Source organism: Ceratotherium simum, chromosome 13 (assembly GCF_057802395.1).
Source record: "Ceratotherium simum simum isolate JZ-2026a chromosome 13, ASM5780239v1, whole genome shotgun sequence".
Taxonomy (NCBI): domain Eukaryota; kingdom Metazoa; phylum Chordata; class Mammalia; order Perissodactyla; family Rhinocerotidae; genus Ceratotherium; species Ceratotherium simum.
The window spans coordinates 628,449-651,175 of record NC_141912.1 but is presented as its reverse complement, the minus strand read 5'-3'; the positions used below and the strand labels follow the sequence as shown (position 1 = coordinate 651,175).

The 22,727-nt window shown below is 38.0% G+C and overlaps 1 protein-coding gene across 8 annotated transcripts in view; it reads left to right on the top strand.

Moving 5' to 3' along the window:
* Positions 1-22,727, top strand: part of EXOC2 (exocyst complex component 2) — a 201,388-nt gene that overhangs the window by 78,205 nt on the left and 100,456 nt on the right. For all 8 annotated transcript variants that reach the window (XM_087437910.1, XM_087437906.1, XM_087437903.1 and 5 more), the window contains 4 exons: positions 5,932-6,077; positions 6,212-6,293; positions 7,071-7,173; positions 12,449-12,567. In XM_087437910.1, the coding sequence (XP_087294036.1) occupies positions 5,932-6,077; positions 6,212-6,293; positions 7,071-7,173; positions 12,449-12,567 (450 nt within the window). The remainder of the gene's footprint in view (positions 1-5,931; positions 6,078-6,211; positions 6,294-7,070; positions 7,174-12,448; positions 12,568-22,727) is intronic.

Genomic DNA, 22,727 nt, shown 5'->3' with positions numbered 1-22,727 from the left:
GTGCATAGACAGCAAAGCGTGTGGTTGTGTGGCCTCCTAAACTCACATGGCATTTTACAAAAATGGAGAATCGAAAGAGAGGATTGGCCTACAAAGATGAAAGTGAAATTCAAATCTAACATGATGGAGTCACAGAAAAAGTAGCTGACAATGGGGATGTGGACAGTTTTGAATATTTCAACAGAAATTTTTAAAAGTCACAGAACAGCTGTAATTTTCCTACCAATTAAGATTGTTTGCTCAGTTTCAGCTTGCACGGCCATTTGTGTGGTCCTGTGCACCATGCAAAGTGAGGCTTGTACTGTACTGTACCACTCCTCTAAGTAGAAAGAATACTGGGCACTGACTCAGAGGCTGGTTTTTAATCCTTGTTCTCTAAGCGTTTACTGAGCACATGTTAGTTCTGTCCCAGGGATATGAAGGTAAAACTTGTGCTTTACTTCTAAGAGTTTATAATCTAATGCAAAATGAAGACAAATAAGCAGGTGATTAAATTGTGGTGTGGTAATACTCTGCTGGCAGTAATCCTTGGGTGCATCTTGAGCCTGCACAAGGAGCACCTAATTGAAAAGTGGAGTGGAGAGAATATCAGGGGAGGGTCGTGAGAGCCTCAAAAGAGGAGGAGTAGGAAGTAGCCAGGCAAGCAGAGGTTGGCAGGTGGGCAGCTAAGTTGATACAGGCAGGGCAAGCAGCATGAGGGGGAAGGCACCGGCTTCAGAGTGGAGCCTGACTGCAGCCCAGGAACCAGTATGGCCAGTGTGCAGAAGGGAGGGGTGAGGCTGCGAGGTAGATGGGGGTCTGCTCAGGACAAGCTTTTTATGTCGTGTTGTGGAAATTGTCTTCATCTTGGAGACTGTTTGTGAGCCATTGAAGGATTTTAAATAAGGAAGTGATATTATGAAGTTTTTAAAGAACATTCTGCCATCTGTATAGAGAATGGATTAGAAGGGAGCTTGACTAGAGACAAGAAGAGAAACCAGATAGAAGTGTACAGTTGTAAGAGTGAAGTGCTGAGGACTTTTAATCAAAACAGAAGTGATGAAGTTAGAGTGAATGGCAGATGAGAGATGTTAAGGAGATGAGAAAGGCACTATTTGCCTACTGGTTTGATGTGGGAAGTAAGAAAAAGGAAGTAGTCAGTGATGACTTCCAGATTTCTGGCCTCAAATGGAGGGAGAAGGAGCAGGCTTGGGGCATAAGGAGAGGAATAGAGAGGAAAAAATTCAACATGTTTAACTTATAGCATGTTGAGTTTGAGGTTCCCAAAGGTTGTGTCCATGAGTATCTTTCTAGTTGTCACTACTTCCTAGTTGTGTCACATTGAGCAAGGTGAATAACTTCTCTGTGTTTCAGTTGCCTGTACTATAAAATGGGGATAAAAATAGTCCTGTCTTATGGAGACATAAGCAAGCTTAAATGAATTAAGAATTAGTACATATTTTTAGAATAATTAAGAAGATTTTAGAAGAATTAATATTAAAATTTTAGAATAGCACCTAGCATCAAGTAATTGCTCGATATGGTATGTCTACTGTGTCTCTATGCCACCCACAAAGGCTTCCCAAAACTCTTTTTAGGTTATATGGGACCCATAGATGCCAAAACGTTTTTTCTCCCTCCATGGCATCTTTATTCTTCATTCCACTTCCTTGGCTCTTCCCAAAGGTGGATGAACTGAGGGTCTGAGAGTTGATTGTTCACCCGGGGATCTTTTCTCCGCTGTCCTTCTGGATGAAGCCTGACCAGCCATCTGTCTAGACTCGGGGTCCTTTTCCCATGCCCCAAGCCCCCGAAAGCTGATGTGCTCCTGATTATTACTCTCCGCTCAGCTGTCAGAGTTCATTCAAAGGGAAATCCTCAGGGTTCCTCTCAGGGATGAAGTTGGTCCTATAGGATGATGCTGGATGTCACACGAAGTGCTCTCATGGGGTCACTTTGATAAAACAGCAAGGGCTGACTGAATGATCTCCCCCAGGAAAACAGGAATTCATCCTTAGGATGACTCAGAATAAAAGACTTCTTTGTGTTGGGTGAATTCATAAAAAAAAATTATTGTATGTCTAGTAAAAATATGTGTAAAGATTATTCTTAAGCTCACAGACACATCTTGAGATATAGATTTGGGAGTCAGCAGCATAGAGATGGTAGTTGGAGTAACAGGAGTTGAATGATTTCACCCAACTACTATGTGTAAAATTAAAGGAAGAAAGCCAAGGACTTAAAACACTAAAGAATATCAGTAAGAGTCAAGTTTGTGAAAAAGGAACTGACTTTTACTCAGTGGTACGCTGGTAAATGTTTAACAACTGGCTTTCCAAAAAAAAAAGAAAGAGAAAAGAAAACTAACCCTAATATTAACATTTCCAATGTGTAAATTCTCCCATCATGGTTGATTTCAAGCTACCAACTTGACATTAGTGAGCTGAAGTTGAGAAGAGATGGAAAGAGTTGGCTCTTGCGAGCAGTGTGAGCCAACTTCTGCTCTTTTCTCACCCCAGGATTCCGTTCTTTGCCCTTTATGTGGTGCTCTAGAATTCCAGTGTCAGGCATGGCTCTGCAAACAAGCATTTACTGTTGGTAATATGCTGTTCATGTAATATCATTATGTTATAGATGGCAGCCTAGCTAGTCCTTTTCTGGAACCTGTTAAGAGAAACTGAGACACACACAGCAGGTTGTTAGGTCTTTTGTGGTCTTGGTTTGAATTTGAATTTAAGTATACATTTTCAGGTTACCTTAAATTTCCAAGTACTTTAATGTTTCCTTTTCTACTCTCGTTCAACCTGCCTATTCCTGGGATATATTGTGTTGTGTGTGTGTGGTGGGAGGGAACTCCTCCCACCCCTCGTCCCCCCATCCTCACGCCAAGCAGAGAGCAGAGGTTAATAATGACTCCTGTGATGGACTGTCTCAAGTGTCAGTGCCAGGAAAAGGGCCAATAAGATCACTTCGAAATAAGAGAAAGCATAATCTTTACTTTAAATAAAATGCTTGAAATTATAAGACACTGTTAGAATTATGTGACTGATTTTTCTAGATGACAGGAGTTCCTGACAATTAAAATTTCTGTTGTTGTTAAGGATATAAGATCAGTTGGCAGGTATGAGTTTGATTGGTCGTTGTGCGTGGCTACAGTGACTTTTCTTACTATCTTTTTTTTTCCAGCTTTATTGAGATATAATTGACTTGTAACATTGTGTAAGTTTAAGATGTACAACGTGTTGATTTGTTACAGTTATATATTGTAATATAATTGCCACTGTAGCATTAGCTGATACACCATTATGTCACATAATTCCTTTTTTTTTTGGTGGTAAGAACATTTAAGACTTACTCTCTTAGCTACTTGCAAGTGTATAATACAGTACTGTTGACTGTAGTCACCATGCTGTACATTAGATCCCCAGAATCATCTTCTTACTGGAAGTTTGTATCTTTGACCAACATCTCCCCATTTCCCCCAGCCCCCAGCCCTGTAACCAACATTCTACTCTACTTCTGAGTTTGGCTTTTTTAGATTCCACATATAAGTGATACTATGCAGTATTTACCTTTTTCTTGGCTTATTTCACTTAGCATAATGCCCTCAAGGTCCATCCATGTCCCATTGTACACTGAGGAAAATTTTACTGCTCTGTTGGCCCAGCTACAGCGATGCAGCCACAGTGTCATTACAGCCGCATTGCTGTTAGAGCTCGGGGTGCATGATGACAGTCGCTGTCTGGTGAGCTGATGTTGAGACAGTCTCCTGGTGAGGGGAAAGGACCAAGTTTCAGGTCCAGGTTGCCCAGGGCAGATGAAAGTCAGGATTTGTTCTGCAACGTGTAAGAGCAAAGTTATGGTTTTCACGACCATGTGGTCCAGTTGGATTTGTCCTCTGGTTAGACACTGGATGTTCAGACCCTGCCAGCAGCTTGAAAATTGAATGTTCTCAATGTGAGAAGGTGGAGTGAGGGGGGATGGTTGGTGCGCTGGGAGGATTGTTCTTGGGAGACCTGGCCCATGCCTGACTGATGGCTCATCTGCCACTTCGTGTTGCCTGTGAACAACACCCAAGTAGTGGTTTCATTTTCTCGTTAGCGGCCCTAGAGAATAGAGACATAAAACGCGTTTTGTGAGCTGCTAGGGATTTTTATCTGCTTGCACAAATGTTGGTTTCCTTGCTTTCATTTATTTTATTACTGGATATAATCATCCAGTTATCAAAGAGTTATGAACTCCTAAAATATTATTGTAAATGCCATAAAATTCACAACAGAACAATAATTTATGGACAGAAATTATCTATAAATTAAAATTATAATTTATCCGTGTGCAAAAATTAAAATTCTCCATTTATACATACATTTCTGTATAGATTATAATTTTATAGTTTATAATTTCTGCCTATAAATTTTTCTCTGTAAAACCTTTATATTTAATTTAATTGTAAGTGGATTTTCTACCTGTACTTGTTTTTGTACTTTTGAGGAGTTAAAATGATTAGTTGGTATTTTTTTATTACCTTTAAAATACGATGAGAAAAATCTAATTTTGAACTTTTATACTTTTTGTTGCAAATTCCCTCATTGTACCAAAAAAAAAAAAAAGTGCTTGGGGATTTAACATCCACAGCTCACACATAAGTAATCAACCTTTTAAAATATTCAATCCCATTTATGTATCTATTCATTTATGAAGCCTCAATTTATATTTTTAAATGATAAACAAATAATAATAATTTTCTTTGACGAAAAAAAGTTTTAACTCTCATCAGATTTCAAATGTTTAGTTAGCCACCATTGTGTGGTTTGGTGGCAAGAAAGGAATGTATTTTTTCTCATCTTAGAGATTTAGTATTCTACATTAAACAGCATGTGGTGAAAACGGCTATCTTGACAAAATAAAGTTTTTATATCAGGCCTTTAAAATTTCAACAGAATTTAAACATTATTTAGATAAAACAATTCTGTTACAAAGACGACTTTTAACATCATCAGGCCACCCACAGTGTAGACTGGAGATGTGGCCTGCACACCACCCAGTGAGGCTGAGGTCATTTCTTCGTCTTTGCTTCAAGTGCAGTCACTAGACCAGATAACGCAGAAACTTTTTATGAGCAGCGATCAAACAGCGGAAAACAGTTTATCCTTTTTCTCCCCTTTCCTGGTGGCTAATTAAAAATAATTCACAAGGTGAAAAAGTTTAACTATTTTTGTACATAGTAAATTTTGCTTTAGATAAAGCAACTCTTGCACAACTGTAATTCATATAGTTTGAGGTCTTTTAGGTAAAAAAAAATGTATATACAGAAAATGTCCAATTTGTGTATAATTTTATAGGAATTAGCTGATTTAAGAAATACTAATTAATGATATGTTAAATTTTGTCATTTTAAATTGCTTATGTAATTTTTTGTGCCGGCTACATGAAGAGATAATTTCACCAAGAAATAGGATTAGTTCTAAAATATTTCTTGTAGAATAACTTTTCTCAAAAATGTGTTTCTTGTTTTGTTTATTACCACATATGTAGATATTGAATCCAGATAATTTAACTAGTCAGTATGTATGTGTGTATGCATGTATGTATGTGTGTGTTTTAACCTATGACCTGAATTAATGAAATAACCTTAGGACCCAGAATTGCTATAAAACTTAGAAGAGTAGCTAAAATAAATGTAGGTTCACGTTAGAGAATTTATTTGGGCTTGGTAAATATGGTTATATTTAATGGGATACCATTCTTAACATATGAAAAGACTAAGCAAGCAAAATGGAAATTGTATTTAGTAAACCATTAAAAGATCTCCAGTATAGCTAACTTTTAAAAAAAATCTGTTTTAACATAAAGCTACAATAGTAGTCTTAACATTTTGTTTCTTTTGCCCAGTTACACATTTTGTGACTAAAATCAGTTTTTATCTACATTCTTTTTGTTCTTTTAAAATAGGAGCAAGTAATACTGCGGACATGTTATTTCAAGAAGTATTAGGTCGAAAGGACAAGGCAGATTCCACTAGAAATGCACTCAATGTGCTTCAGCGATTCAAGTTTCTTTTCAACCTTCCTCTAAATATTGAAAGGAATATTCAAAAGGTAGAGTGCGTAGTTATGTACCTATGGTTATAGATGTCATAAATTTTAGAGAGTTGTTAAGATGTTTTTTATCTTAACCAAATGTCTTCATTATACTTTACTGACAGTTTCCACAATGTTTCTCTATTTTAAAGGGTGATTATGATGTGGTTATTAATGATTATGAAAAGGCCAAGTCACTCTTTGGGAAAACGGAGGTGCAAGTTTTCAAGAAATGTAAGATTTGTTTATTACTTTTAGATCTTCTACTTTCCTTTTACAGGAAGAATGTGGAATGTATTCAGCAAAGAATGTTACTTGAGTTTTAGTTTTTGTTTATGTGGTGCTTTTTAAAATGCAAACAGTTACTTCGAAAACAACATTATGGCTTTTCCTACTAAGATGTAGTAAAAATGAATGGCCACGAATAGAGGATGGTTTAGTCTTGGACATTCTTTGCTGCTCGTTAACACATGATGCTATTAAAAAACCTTTTTAACTGGAAAGAATCAATTACAGATATTTTATAGAGATGGAAACCTACATTTTAATCTTCCCTCTTCAAAAAGACCAATATATTTATGAATTCTAACCCTACTTTAAAGTAAACTAAACCACTTTTGAAATGATCTCTAATGCCAGAGTTACAGAAAATAAGAAAAGCCTAATATGCCTTACAGTAATGCCTTATCAACTAGGAGAAATATCACAGGGCTTATAGAATTTGTAAATGAATTCCATAAGAGCTCAGAAAACTTATTTTATTTTTTATTGTGGTAAATTTACATGCAGTGACATGCACAGACCTTACACGTCACAGGTCAGTGAGTTTGACAAATGCACACCCCATGTAACGCACACCCTAGCCAGAACGTTTTTATCACTCCAGAAAGTTCCTTTGTGCCTCTTCTCAGTCAGCCCCTGGAGCGCCAAGGCAACTACTGTTCTGCTTTCCACAATTTGATTTTAAATTTCCACTTTGTAAATCTTATATATTCTTTCCTTTTTTAATAGATTATGCTGAAGTAGAAACACGGATTGAAGCTTTAAGAGAATTACTTCTGGATAAATTGCTTGAGACGCCATCGACCTTACATGACCAAAAACGTTATATAAGGTAAACCTGCCAGAATTTTTGACAAATCTTATATATACCTGTATAGTACTAGGTACATCATCTAACTCTTAAAGCTAATTTGGGGGAAATTAGGAGATTGATGAAATGGTGAAAGGGAGGACAAATAGCAGAAATTTAGGAGTATCTAGTGTAGGACACCAAAATTCTTTTGTTTACTAATCAATTTGGGAGTACTCACTCTTTAAGGACAAGAAAATCCTGCCCGAGTTGGGGAAGGAAAAGTAACCTCATTACTTGGCCCCTTCTTCCTCCTGGTCAATAATGGCTTACCTACTCTGGCGAGATGGTGTGGGTATTGCGCCCTGTGGACATCCACCAGCCACAGATCAGGGGCTCCTTGTGTGGTTTAGAGTGCAACACTGTCACACTCTGGGTGGGAAATTCTTCATGCCACAGAGTGGGCCACGGCACAACAGTACAGAAAATCCTGAAAGGTTTTAATCTTGAAAAGAAAGTGGGAATACTTAAAAAGAAAAACCACCAGTAATATTAAAAGCGATGGACATCGCAGGGTCTGACGAGAACGGTCTTAGAAGGAAGCAGTATAGCATAGTGTGATTGGCTGTTCCATTGGACGACTCACTGGAGTTCTCTCTTTTGGTTTCTTTGTCTATGAGATGGGCGTGACAATACAATCTATGTCTCAGGGTAGTTGCAGAGATAATCAGGAATACATTTAAGGATTTAATACAGCTCCTGGCACATAATAAGTAGTCAATAAATTACATAAATATCTTGTGTTTATACCAAGATTTGGAGATAATTAAAGCATATAAATTATAAGCTATGATTTAAAAATATTAACTTTATTTTTTGCAGACATATTTTGAATGTGGCCTTTGTTCTCAGAATAAACTGTTATTTTCCAAACTTAATGCCCTGCCTCTTTAATTAGTGAAGTTTATTGAATATTCAGTAGTTATAAAATGATAATAGACTGTATTTATGGATTTGACTGTTGTTACCATGTGACCATTGAAAAGAACTTCCAGGCATGGAAGGAGGGTCTGGCCTGAAAGCTGCTGTGTTTGTAGTTGTGGAGGGGACGAGGCTCCTAGTGATGCAGGAGCACAGTCGGAGTGTGCCCTGTTGTCACTGCATGTCGTGTCGTGTGGGAAGAGGAAAGGGAGAGGAGGCTTTTCCAGAGGAGTGGAGAGCACTAAAGCTGATTGCGGCCACTCCGAGGTCTGCTGCGCACCCAGGCGCCGTGCTGCCTGCACTGGGTGCCTCGTGTCCGATGCTCGCAGCGGCCTCGTGGGGCAGTGTACTACACCCGTTGTACAGGTGAGGAACCTGCGTCCCGGACCTTATTGCTTGCTCAGCACACACAGCTGGGTGTAGGACTCCTGTCTGTCTGGATTTAAAGCCTGTCTTTGCTTTTCTCTTAGCTGCCTCCGTAGGAAAGAATGTATTTGGGGAATTTTTCTGGCTCGCAGAATCGTAGAAATTTAAAGCTGGAGATGAATAACATGTCAGTTACCCAACTGCCCTTTTTTTTTTTTTTTTTTTTAAAGATATAAAGAAACAGTTCTGGAAAGGTTAATCCCCTTGACTAGGATACACAGCTAGTTAGCGTCTTATTGTCTGTGGTCCACTGTGCTGCTTCACTAATTGTGCTTTGTATTTACCTGTTTACATTTATTCTATTAAATTTGCCAGTAGTAATATGGTAAACCGTATTGAGTGTATGATTTCTTTATGTAGTGAATTGCCCTTTATATAGATAACTAATGTGCAGTTCTTATAACTAGTTAACCTACTGGATATCATTTAAAAGATGGTGGGTGTTAAAAAAGATTCTTTTAAATGGCCTATTTAAATGCCTTTTTTTTTTTTTTTTGAGGAAGATTAGCCATGAGCTAACATCTGATGCCAATTCTCTTCTTTTTTGCTGAGGAAGATTGGCCCTGGGCTAACTAACATCTGTGCCCATCTTCCTGTACTTTATATGGGATGCCACCATAGCATGACTTGACAAGTGGTGCATCAGTCCTTGCCCGGGATCTGAACCTGTGAACCTGTGGTCGCCGCAGCGGAGCACATGAACTTAACTGCTACGCCATTGGGCTGGCCCCCTAAATGCTTTTTTTTCTGACATTTTAAGGGGAAAAGAACAAGAATGTCAAGTAGTTTACTTATTTTTTAATCATTTTATTTTTGATGTCTTGAGAAGACACTGAACAATTCTGTTATCCTGTTTATTTTTTTTTATTATTTATTTATTTTTCCCCTAAAGCCCCAGTAGATAGTTGTATGTCATAGTTGCACATCCTTCTAGTTGCTGTATGTGGGACGCAGCCTCAGCATGGCCGGAGAAGTGGTACGTTGGTGTGCGCCCGGGATCCGAACCCGGGCCGCTGGCAGGGGAGCGCGCACACTTAACCGCTAAGCCACAGGGCCGGCCCTGTTATCCTGTTTAAGTTGAGGTTTTTAATTATTAATAAGTAGGAAAAAATAACATCACAACCAGGTCAAGTGTCTGGTGGACTTTGGAATCTATGATGATGTGTACTGTGAACACCACTCGGGGGTAGAGGCAGCTTTATCATCAACAGAAATACATCTCTATTTGTTCTCTTACATAATCGAAGTTATGCACGGTCTGAGTGAAAACCACATTACTACTGTATTGTCTTACTTTTGATCACTATTTTGTCTACTTACAGACTTTGTGATTATTTTCAGTCTCCTTATTCTGCCTTGATGCTGGTAGCTTTAGCAAGAAGCAAAGTTTCATATACTTCTTTCCATGTAGCTGTGATCCTGTCCTTGGTAATTGTTAAAAATCATGTCAGAATATGGCTAAAAACTATGATTCTTAAATTTTAAAATACGGAGCCTATGCTCATCGTAACTAACATTCTTTACCTTTTTCCCTCTAAAAAAGCCTTTTTAAAAAGTATTCTTTGATGTGCAGTTTTAAAAGAAATAGCAATAACGTATCATATTCTAAACGAAGATCTTTGAAATTAAACTACTTAATTTTTAGCTACGTACTAGAAGAAGAAATTTTATTGGATTAAGTTGTTTAACCAAGGAAAAGCCTAGCACAGGTTATACTTTTGAACTGAAACACTGTAGAATTTCTCAGAGAACAAATTTATCTTTCTTTATAAAACTCCTTTAATGTAATACCCATTAATAAAACGATAGAAAGAGGATTATTATTAAATTTTGTAAGGACCTAGTTAACATACTAAAGAGACATATAATTTTAAAAGTTACTAAGCAAAAAAGCCTGTTGATTCTCTTACAGTAGTGCTCGAGAAAGAGCCCTTGTAATGGACATCTATGTTCCTGTTCAGTAGTCTAAAAATTAAAAGGAAGCAGCTTTCCTAAAAGCTTTATTTTCCTGCTAATACCAATCTGAGGACGTTCTATGAGTGAAAGCGTCAGGAGAGAGTGTTGCAGAAGTATGTGGAGGCGGACAAACCTGTCTAAGGAGAGTGCTGAGACCAATTATCCCCAGCAAGAAGGAATAAAATCACATGTTTTTGGAAAGAAATGACACGATGTACTATTTGTCATATTTATGTTCCAGACAATAAAAGAGGAAACCCTTGTGTGAGAGGAAGAATCAGATTGGGTTTTGAAAGCTTTGAAATGAATTATTTATGTCAAGCTAAATGTAATTTGTTAGATTGTAGTTTTCTTCCCGGGAGGCTATTTATTGATTTGTCGTTCTCTCAGCACAGACACAGCCTCTTTGCAGCCTGTAAATAGACGTCCCTGGGAGGAGCAGCGCCTGCCCTTGGGCTGTCCCCGGCGGCCTGTGCCATGTGAGCCCTGTTGTTTAAGGGGCCCTTTTGCAGAATGATCAGACACTCACCTGTCCTCAGAAACCAGGCTGTCTCCGTTAGCCTGTAAAGGTCAGGGTCAGGGTGGATAACTCCTAAGTGTGATGTCAGGTTTCTTCTCAACATTTTAGTTATTGCTAACTTACTACAAAATGTTTCTCCTCTGGGGCCAGCCCGGTGGCATAGTAGTTAAGTTCACACGCTCCGCTGCGGTGGCCCAGGATTCGCAGGTTCGGATCCCAGGCACAGACCTACGCACCACTCATCAAGACATGCTGTGGCGGCGTCCCGTATAAAGTAAAGGAAGATAGGCACGGATGTTAGCCCAGGGCCAATCTTCCTGAGCAAAAAGAGGAAGATTGGCAACAAATGTTAGCTCAGGGCCAAGCTTCCTCACCAAAAAAAGAAAAAAACAAGTTTCTCCTCTAATTAGCTGCTAATTGAGATGCTGTGAGTAAGGAAATACCAGGACTGGAGAAACACGGGAGAGAAGCATCAGATGTACCTCTGAATGATTGAGATTTGGCTAGAGTCACAGCTTGTAACTGTTAATTAAAATTTATCGTTGAACAGAAATCTTTAACCCCAAGAAAACAGACAGCTTATTGTTTAAGAATAATTTAAAGACAATAAATTCAACTTTCGGAATTGATTACTTGGATTTAACATATTATATTTATATCTTTTGTGAGAGCCAAAGGCCAAATCTTGAATAATATTTGGCAAAAATTTTCCCACTAAAATCTATTTCAGTTGTTTCTCTGGGTTTGGATATTTTATGTAAAAAGACTTTAAATATTTTAAGAACTATTTAAAAACTGAGAAAAATGCCCATGTATGCTATATTTTCTAGAGAAATATTTTCTCAAACAGAATTAGAGTTTAGACTTCAGAGCTAAGTGCTTGTCTTCACCAAATCGCTTCATGTAGTCAAAGGGCCTGACGTTGCTGCTGCCCAGCTGTTAGACTGTATAGAAAACAGTGTCACACTGCCATCTAGTGGCCGCGTGTCAGAACACAAAGGAATACAAAAACCGCTGAAATCAAACAAATGTTCACCAGGTGTCCTCTGCTGGTTCCCACCTGTGTTTTCTGTAATGACTGAGAACTAAGTAGAAACACTCTGTGAACTAAATGTAATTATAAAGATAAATTCTCACTAAGAATATAGGATTGTTGCCAGTGGTCCTTGTCTTCTTGGTTATCTTTTTATAAAGTCCAAAGTTTTTAAAAATATAGTTTTATTGTTGTTTGTTAATTGCATGAAAAGAAAATTGAGTATATTTTATTTAGAAGTAAATATTAAAGACTAATATTTACAAGTGCTTGACTAACTGATAAAATTTTAGGTTTTCTTAAAAAAGTAATGATTTTAAAACATTCTAGCTTTCTTTTGGTCCTCATTTACGGCTGTACAGAGGAAGCCTGCTCGGTCAGCCTTGGCCTTGCCTTTTCAGGTACCTGTCCGACCTCCATGCATCGGGTGACCCTGCTTGGCAGTGCATCGGGGCGCAGCACAGGTGGATCCTCCAGCTCATGCACAGCTGCAAAGAGGGCTACGTCCAAGACCTGAAAGGCAAGCCTCTTCTCTTCCAGTGCACTATGCCATTCCTTACTGTCACTATAGCACATTCTGGAAATGCTTAATGACTAAAGAGGAGGGTTAGTTAATTTTCTTGATATCTGTACCTGTCTTTTTTTTTTTTTTTTTTGCCCCTGGTTAGGATTATACCTGAGTGAGTAACAGAACAGGGAATGGAGAAAACTCTTTTAATGTGCCTATTTTTATGACTGACTGGCAGTATTGACAAAGGTTTGGTTTAGGAAACAGTTAAACTTTTGTGGGAAGCAACATAGTGTTGTGGAAATGATATTAGTCCTTGATAAATGGCAGTAGTCCACTCATTTCATTAAATATATGTTGAGCCTTGCTATGTACCAAGCACTGGGCCAAGTAGAGATAGACAGTGGTGAGTAAAACAGTCCTTGCTTCATGGAGTTAAACATGTAACTAACCAAATACAAAGCTGTGACGAGTGATAGAAAGGAAAACAACAGAGATCTGAGGGGAATGCTTTAGACGGCTGGTTTGGGAAGGCATCCCAGAGAAAGCTCCATGTTAGCTGAGAATTAGAAGGATGAGAAGTAGCCTGTGGGGCTGAGTCCACCCTGAGAAAGGGAGCAGCCTTTGCAAAGGCCCTGCAGTGAGTTTGAAGGAAGAAGTCGCAGCTACATTCACATGCAGGTTTATCCACTTTTGTTTGCATAATTCTATCATCCCACAAATACTAAAGGCCTGCTATGTGCTGGCCACTGTTGGGCGCTAAGGATACACTGGTCAGTATCGCAAACGGGGGCCTAGCTCACACAAGGCTTACAAAACAGCGGGGGAGATGAACAGGGAGAGTGACTAGTAGAAGACAGTACGCTCTTCTCTAAGTCTGGGAAGTTCCAAGTGCCGTGATAGCACTTAGGAACAGTGTCCGATGCAGTTTTGAGGTCACAGAAGTGACATTCCAAGATCTGAAGGAAATGACACATGTTTTGAGATCTGAAAGAAATCTATATTGGTTGAAATAGAGGAGGGGAAAGGGAAAGACAATTCCAAGAAGAGAAAGTAAAATGTGCACTGGGCTTCAAGCAAGAGAAGGTCACTAAGTTCTGTGTGGCTGGAGCTGAGAGCGTGATCAGAATGGCCAGAATTAGGAGGCGCTGAGTCCTGGATGGACTTGGTGGCCACTTCAAGGGGTTTGGGCTTTAGAAGGCACTGGGGGAGCTAGTAAGCATTTGAAGCTGGGGAAAGACCCAGTGAGACGTATTTTTAATAGATGACTCTGGCTTCCGTGTGGTGAATGGATGAGAGGGAGCAGACCAGAAGAGTGAAGCTGGATGAGAGGCTGCTCTGGTGGTCCAGGCGCCTCGCGTGGATGGAGGTGGTGGAGATGGAGAAAGACAGGGATTTGAGAGCTGTTCAGAAACTAGAATTGATAGGACCTGGTAACGGAAGAATGAGGGAGAGAAGGGGTGAGGAGTGATTCCCAGATGTTTGACCTCAGCAGCTGGTTAGGATGATGGCACATTGAGTTAGGGAACATAGGGGAGAAAAATGACTTTTTTCTTTTTTGTTTGGACAGGGTGATTTGGAGTTGTCTGACACGCAAGTGGAGATATCCAGTAGGCAGTTGGATTTAAAGAGCAAGAGATTTGGATGTGGTCTGGGTATAGATGATCCCTGGGAGTTGATGCACTCACCCAAGAAGATGAAAAAAGGAGACAACTTAGGACAATCCTGAAGAGTTATAGTTACAGGGCTGGTAGAAGAGAAGCCTGCAATGGAGAGGAAGAAGGGGGTGCTCATGAGGCCAGGAGGGGAACGGGGTATGATGTCCCGAAACCAAAGAGGAGAGGAGTGGTCAGCAAGGGCTTTAAGAGGAAGAGTAAGATGAAGGGGTGTCCTTTAGAGTTAGCACTGAGGCTGATGTGGTGACCTTGGCACATGCAGTCTCAGTGGCCTGAGATGCCAAATGGATTATGTAAAATAAAGCATAGTGATACTTACAGGGTTTCCAGGAGGAGGAAATGAAGTAACATGGGAACAGTCCTGACACAGAAGGAGGTACAATGGAGAGGTCACATTTATTTATTTATAGCATAGTTTTGTCATGAATTAGTTGGCTTGGATTTGAGTACTTTCCAGCTGTGAATTTGTTCTTTTCTCGATATTTAGGAAAACCCAAATATCTCTTTGTTGATGCCACATCAAAATTCCTATTAATGTCATTAATTATTTTATAGTTTTAGCAAGTGAAAATGACATACATAGTCTGTAGTCTTTGGGGGTATCTAGAGGGCCTTACATTTTGTTTATTGAGTCTACTTTATTAGGCAGGACTCTCAACCTCGACTCCCCATCAGAATCCCCTGTGTGTGTTCAAAGACTGTCATTTCCTGGCCTCCACCCCATTCCTACTGAGTGTATTAGAATGTCTAGCAGTGGAGTCCAGGCATCAGTATTTTTTAAAGCTCCCAGGTGTACCTAAAGATTCAGGTACAGCCAGGGTTGATAATAAATGCACTAGAGGCTGTCTTCGGGACTAGAAGTACAGTGGTGAGCAAGACCAACATGGGCTCTGACCTCTGAGAGCTTGCAGTCTAGTAGGAGAGAGATATTTTTAAAAATCACAGAAGTATTTATTTATCACATAAGTATAATTAAGAAAAGTGTTATGAAGTGGGGAGTATAAAATTCTACCCCAGTCTAGTTGGGGAAGTTTCCTAGAGGGTGTGATACTTCCATTGATCCTAAATGACAAGTATTAATTATCCAGATAAAGAGGCACGGAGAAGAAGTAGTCCAGATCTCTAGCAGATGCTCAGTAGATGCTACTCCATCCCCACGCCACTAAAGAGTCTAATAAATACAGTGATGATATTCTCCAGATACAAACAAGACACATGGTCTGACAAAGGAGTTTCCTACTTATGCTTATAAGAAACAATCTGACTATATATAGTTTGGTTATGAAAATATTTGAATTTTTGGGATGTGTGTATAATTTATGAAGACAACATATAGAATATTTGAAATTGGAAAAGTTCCAGGAAATTTCGTATATCTTATTGTCACATCAATACCTGATAACCAATATTCCATTGCCAAAGGTCTGAATCTCTCGTGAAGATAAATGGAGACACCTTTACCTGATGGAGTCCTTCCCTGTCATCTTGATGTGATGTGTTGCAATAGGTGTTCACCCAGAACGGCTTAAAATCAACATTTCTGGAAAAAAAAAATGACAATAGGTTATGTGTGACTGGAGCCCCACCTTTTTTATTCACTCTTACCAAGCTTGTTGCAGAACTTGCTCATCACTTGTGAAATAATTAAAAGAATGTACGTTAAATGGATCCATTTGTTAGTAATGAGCTAACATTACTATGTTATGTTAGTAATCAGCTAACATAACAAAAACACCAACTTTTACGTTGGTCTTTTTGATTAGGAAGTAAAAACATAACAATTTATAGCTCTTTGAACTTACTATACATATTTCATGACAATACAATGTAAATTTCCTAAAATCATTAGATATTTATAGGTTATATTTTAATTTAGGTTATATTTTAATTCACATTCAGAAGAACATGCTTAACTGTGCCCTCTTTCATAGTCAGTAAATACTACTAATACAAGCAACATAGATAATCCTTACATTGGAGAGCCTTCTATTTGGAAGATTGGTGTTCTTTTGAGCTCACATCAGAAAGAATTTTTATTATTTTTTTTTGGAGAATTCCAAACATACTTAAAAGTAGAAAGGATAATGTAATAATCTCTCACGTACGCACCATTAAAGTTATCAACCCAAAGCCAATCTTATTTTATCTATACCCTCACCTGTTTCTTCCCTCTCCTTCACCCTGAATTATTTTGAAGCATATCACGTCATTTCATCCATAATTATTTCAGTATGTAATTTTCAGTGATAAATATGCTTTTTAAAAACTGCAACCAAAAGACCATTATTATTTCCTAAAATATTATAAATAATTTCTTAATATCGTCAAATATTCAGTTAATTTTCAAATTCAGAAGCAATTTAATATCTCCAGTATCTTTCTAAGTACGTTGATATCATTGCTTTTTAATTGATAGTCAGTGCAAAGGCAAATGGTATGAAATGTGGCATAGATGTAGACAGAACATGTGTTTCCTAGAAAGGAAGAATTAGCCATTAGTAAAATATGGTCCACTTTGGCCAGTTTGCATTTAGATACTTTTCTGGTTGTCATCATTAATGCGTGTATGTGTCATTGGACACATGTTCTTTATTGTACACTTATGTACATTTACACAGGGATTATAATTATATATAGTATAAGTGTATATATGTGTGGGTGTGTTTATAGAAAATATTTGCCTTAATAAGTTTGCTGAGAATAAGCACAATTTTTCTTTTATGTAATCTACAACTGGTTGTTCATGATGCACCCTCAATTGATATTTATGAGTGTCTTAATTAGATATAATATAAATGTAAGGTGAATGTAAGGTAATATGGGGAAGGTCTCGTAAATACCATTTGGACTTTCTATTGGTCATCTTCTAATAATTATGACATTTTAGATCTGGAAGAAACCTGGGAAATGGTCTCGTTCAATAGATGACTTTAGATTTATTTTGCGTGTGACAAAGGTGTCTCAGAGAAGCCAGGTGACAACCCAGCTTCTGCATGTCCTGAGGAGGGGCAGAGCTAGTGAGTGGTGCAGATTTCTCCCCATCCCACCGGACTGCACTACCTCTGGACCAGTGAGGCAGGACAGCAAGTTCCACAACGCCTCTCTGTCTTCTATTATTGGAGCAAATATGTCATCAAACAGGGTTTCTGAACTTGATGAATATGATGGTGCCAATGCATATATTTTCTCTAGCACTTCATTATAAAGCCTCGTTGCTTGTATTTAGGTAGTCTCAGGAACCTATTTTCAGAATGAAAGCTTGTTGCATTCTAAATCTAAAGAATGAGTTGTAAGTTCTTCTGTTATAATATCTGTACTAGGACTTGAACACTGGAGAAGAGACCTGGTTGTAATTGTTTAAGTAGACCCCCAGGCAGAACAATGGTTAAGAACTGAGCCGGTCTTGTGAAATAAAGTACAATTTTAAATAGATAGACTATAAATATTTCAGACAGGAAAAGGTTTCTTGGTGTCTTTTTAAGTAAAGCTGGTCTTTAGGCATAAATTTAAGAAACCTAATTAACGTATAAAATTTTTTTTAAAGTCTTAAAGTCTTTACATGGTAGTTCAGGGAAAAAATGTTAATTGTATTTAGTCTTGTGGTCTTCAGAGAAAATGGTGATAGATTTTCAGAGATAGTCTTACATTAAAAAGCTACCTTTTTCAAGAAAGATTCTTTTGTGTATGAAGCACTTGTCAGCAGAGTTGGTAATAAGGTTAATATTCTTATGAATGCTGCATTAGATCTTTCTCTGGATTGCACTTTGTAGTAATAGCAGAGACTGAACCTCATAGACTGTGCCTTCCAGATTATGAACGCTAGGACACAGACGGGAGGCTACCGTTATACCTCAGACATTGCTTGGCTGTTTGTCTCCCAAATACTCCTCACTCCTCTTCCAGGACCTACCCCTGTAGCCCAAATGTGATCTTTTGGTTTTTCTAAGGGGAGACAAAGGGTACAAAAACAAGAATAAAGATTAACGTTTTAAAAACTTATTTTGAAAGCTTAAATACTAATGGAAGAGTTTGGTTGTTTTTTTCCAGCCTGAACTGGTGCACTATTTTGCTTCTGTTCCCCTGTATTCAAAGCAGCCCTGTGTCCTGAATTGTTGCACATGGAAAACTTTTACCACCTTATAAGAAGTGTCATTTGTCTCTTAAAATTCCTGTGAAATAGGTCCAAAATTAGACTGAGTCTTCAGGTTTCCTGTCAGGAAAAGCCTTTGGTTAACCCCCTACTGACATTCTCAAACGGGATTTTTAAAGGTAGCCTTCAAAGGTGTTTTTTTCTTTGTTCTGAAAATGAGTTTAACTCTTAAAATATATGCTAGTTATATCTAATAACTCGAGGGAAAAGGCGTCAGCCTGCTCCTGGAGTAATTATTCCCCTCTTTCAGATATGTGCTTAATTAGGACTGCCCAGGAGGACAGGTTAGAATAGGGCACAACAGGGGCCAGTGGGAGTGGGAGCAGTAGAGTCCTGACAGTAGTCACACAGCAGGAGGAGATACGTCTACGTGAGGCACAGGTTCTCTGAAAACAGCTGCTATATCACACGTGGAAGGTTTTTTCTGAATCATCAGGTGTGGGTCTATTATAGAAGAAAAGGTTAAGAATAGAGGCTGTGCTAACATTGAGCTGATTATTAGATTAACTGCTTGCTGAAATAAAAATGTTTATGTTTGTCCAATGGCCTTAAGATATAAAAAGGCTATATTTTCAACTCAAGCTCATAAAATACGTGCATAAATTATATTTTACCAATTTATGAACAATTTTGTGAATTTACACAATATAAACTATATTTTTCTTGAGATTTAAAAAGTACAGCTATGACCTTTTTTTACAAATTTTAATTAGTTTTTTTAATTAGTGGGGTTAATAAATATAATTCTGGTATTTCCATAATGCAGGGTTAGTTAGACTTTCCTATGTGCTGGATTAAATTGCAACCTCCATTAACTGGCAGCAGATTCATTGAATTTTCTATGGAACTATAAAAATATTTCCATGGTTAAAAAGACAGTAAAAATATGTTGTTAAACATATATTAAATATTTTAATAAAATTACAATTTTTATTTTAAAGTTGTTATAATGAGGTTGTACATTAGGAAGTTTCTTTTATGAAGTTTATTTTCTGGAGATTTAAAAAATAGTTTCTCTCCTGACTGTTTATCATAACAGTATGAACCCAGAACAGTAAGTTGATTTAAAAGGAAGAGAAGGAGCGGCACAGCTGCAGCAAGTGCAGATGCGCGGTACTGGCTCCATTCTCCTCCTCCTCCCTGGGACGGAGGTCCTTCTGACGTCCATCACCCAACCCAGCTTGATCCACACACCTGTGCTATTGTATGTTGTGACTACAGAATATTTTTTAATTGGCCTTAGAAGGTGAAGTGCTTTTAAATGCTTCTAGTGGGATTTATTCACTTGCTTTGAGATTTAGAAGCTATAAGGGGTATATAGAATTAAGTCGATTTAGGAGAGAAAAGTAGAAGAAATTACCAGTTTATGATTGCAATTAAAAAAATGTTCTCTCAGGGCTGGCCCCATGGCTTAGCAGTTAAGTGCATGAGCTCTGCTGCTGGCAGCCCGGGTTCGGATCCTGGGCGTGCACTGACGCACCGCTTCCCTGGCCATGTTGAGGCTGCGTCCCACATACAGCAACTAGAAGGATGTGCAACTATGACAGCAACTAGAAGGATGTGCAACTATGACATACAACTATCTACTGGGGCTTTGGGGGGAAATAAGGAGGAGGATTGGCAATAGATGTTAGCTCAAGGCCAGTCTTCCTTGGCAAAAAGAGGAGGGTTAGCATGGATGTTAGCTCAGGGCTGATCTTCCTACCAAAAAAAACAAAAAAAAAAGCTCTCTCTAGCAAAGTGGTAGTCTGATTTTTCTTTCCCATTTGTCCTTTTTTCAGAAGGAGAAACAAGCCAGGTGATATTCAGTGTGCCGTGAATTAGATTCACAGTGCATCCATTAGAAATTGTCAGTGTTATTTGGAAGTAGTATAAGTTTATATAAGTAGTTCTAATTACCTGAATGCAGATCAGCAAGATTTTGTATAATAATTTTATATTTGATTTTTTAATCTAATTTGAAAAGACGATTTTAGCTTCCAAATGAAAATGAAGACTAGTAATTAATACTAGTAATGTAAACAGGTTTTTTGAAGTCAGTGACCTAGGAGTTGAGAATTCGATTTACTCTTCTGAGAGCATACATTCATCCTGTGGTAAACTAACGCTGTTGAATGTCATAGGGAAGAGTCGGATGAAGTTCTCTTTACTTGTTCTTTTATTTTGTGCTAGATTCTATTCACCTTACCGTGAATGATCTATCTTTGTTAGATCAGACAGGCCAGCAAGGCTTATGTTAAGAGGACCTTTGCAATCTGTTGCCCTAGTGGCCGGTTCTCTTCTGCTGTCTTGGCTTAACTGTACATCTGGAAGAAGACTGCTGGCAGCTGGGAGCCATTGCATGTCTACACCACGTCCACTGTCCTTAAGAGAAAAAACTTTTGACAATTAATGTCAAGCACACATTGAATGTTAGCTTTAACTGGTAATTTTAAAATATTCGTTATTACAAATATTTTAATTCTCTATTATATCATTTTTTTAATAATTGTATTACTTATATATTCTGAGCATGTTTTCTCTACCTAAATCTATATATAACTGCAAAAAAAGTACAGTACTTTAATAAAAGCATAAATAATTTTGTTTTGGTTATTCACCTGTCCAGCTTATTACAAATATATGGTTCTTGCTTATGTAGCCAACTTTAGCTAATAAATGCTTCTTCAAAGTCCACACCTGTAGTTTTGCTTTTAAAATGTATTTCCTCTTTTCAACTGTTGTTTTGAATGATGTTAAAATACACATCAGAATTGTTGCCTGGAACCTGCTAAGGACAATTCTGACACTCTAAAGAAGTGAGGTTAACAGGAGTATTTAAATATGTCTCCTTCATTTAATTTAGATTAAATGATCCCCTTTAAATTGAAGAAATGCCCCTATAGTAACTTTATATAGAAGCATAAGATCAAAAAGGACATTTTTGTCTGTTGACACAGGCCTAATTTGTGAGGAATTTGTAATTCTGTCTTGATATGCTTGCCCCTGGCCCCCAGCTTTGGCATTGAAATTCTTCTCTGTGGTGTGCTTGAAAGGAATCCCGTCTTGCCTGTGTCCGTGGAGGCTCCTGGCCCCATGTGTTTGGTCAACAAGCAACAGTGGGTGGTCGGGCTGCAGTGCAGGACAAGGGCCGGCTGTGCACAGGAAAATGTGTTCAAAGGTGTTTAAGGGCGGTGAGGAAGTCGGCCTCCCTTTTGAGAGTCCAGGGGCCATAGATCAGTGTTCCCAACACTATTGTAGACTGTGAGAAAACTTCTGCAGCAGGCACGAGGATGAGAAAACATAGTAAACTTATTCACCTGGCTCCACATCTGCAGGCCCCTAAGAAAGGTCTCTTCTGCCCTTTATGTTGTATGGGGTCTGTTAAACAAATAGTGACTCCCATTTGCATTTAAAACAGGGAACACTTGCACGGCTTGAGTTGAAAGGATTTGACTGATCTGTGATAAGGCTTCTTGGAAGTCTTATGGAATACTAGGTATAATAAGCATTTTCTGTAAAGTCTTCTTAAAGTCATTATCAGTTTTCTGTAGGAATCGGAGTTTTAATGTAAATCCTAAGTTTTTGAGCTTTGTGGAAGATCTTTCCAGATCTATAGGTTAGCATAAAGCTGAAGCTTTTTATCTCACTGTTGGAAAAATATAGCAAATGTGAAACAGCAAATTGTGAAAGATGGATAGTTTATTTTCTCTTAGAGAAGTAATACTTTTTAAACTGTTGATTATTTGTACACTGCAGCTTTTATTCTTTTAGTTAAGTGACTAGGATTGTTTTATTAGTGTTTTGAAGAACATAACTTATGCAACTTGTGAAAATAAACTTTCCGTTTTTCCCATATTAAAACAAAATTTCTGTTTTGTATATATAGTATTCCAAAAATGATTTTTCTAATTTTATGTTTGTTTATAATCTGTTAAATTTCTCCTGCATACTCAGAATTAGGAAAGGGGTTCCTGTTGAGAATGCTGGCAGTGTGTTATAGAAGCTTTGTTTAACTGGAGAAACAAAATATTGACTCTTGATTGTCAGTAATTAAGAAATTTACTCAAAAATTTTTTTTAATGTTTGAAGGAGTTTTTCTTCCAAGATGCTTCTTCCAAGCATCTGTAGGTAAGATATGTATCTTTTCTTTGATATAATGGTAAAATTGTAACTCAGACACTAGTTTGTGGAATTTAGAAGATATAGCTATACCCTCAGAATATTTAGTTCCAGAATTTTGTTTGTATCATTCTTCCTACAATGCTACATAGGATTTTAGAATTGGAAATCCTATAGTGATGGTTTTTCATGCTATTGGGTGTGTTCCCATTTGCAATTTTGTCTCCAGAGTAATCTCTACCCTG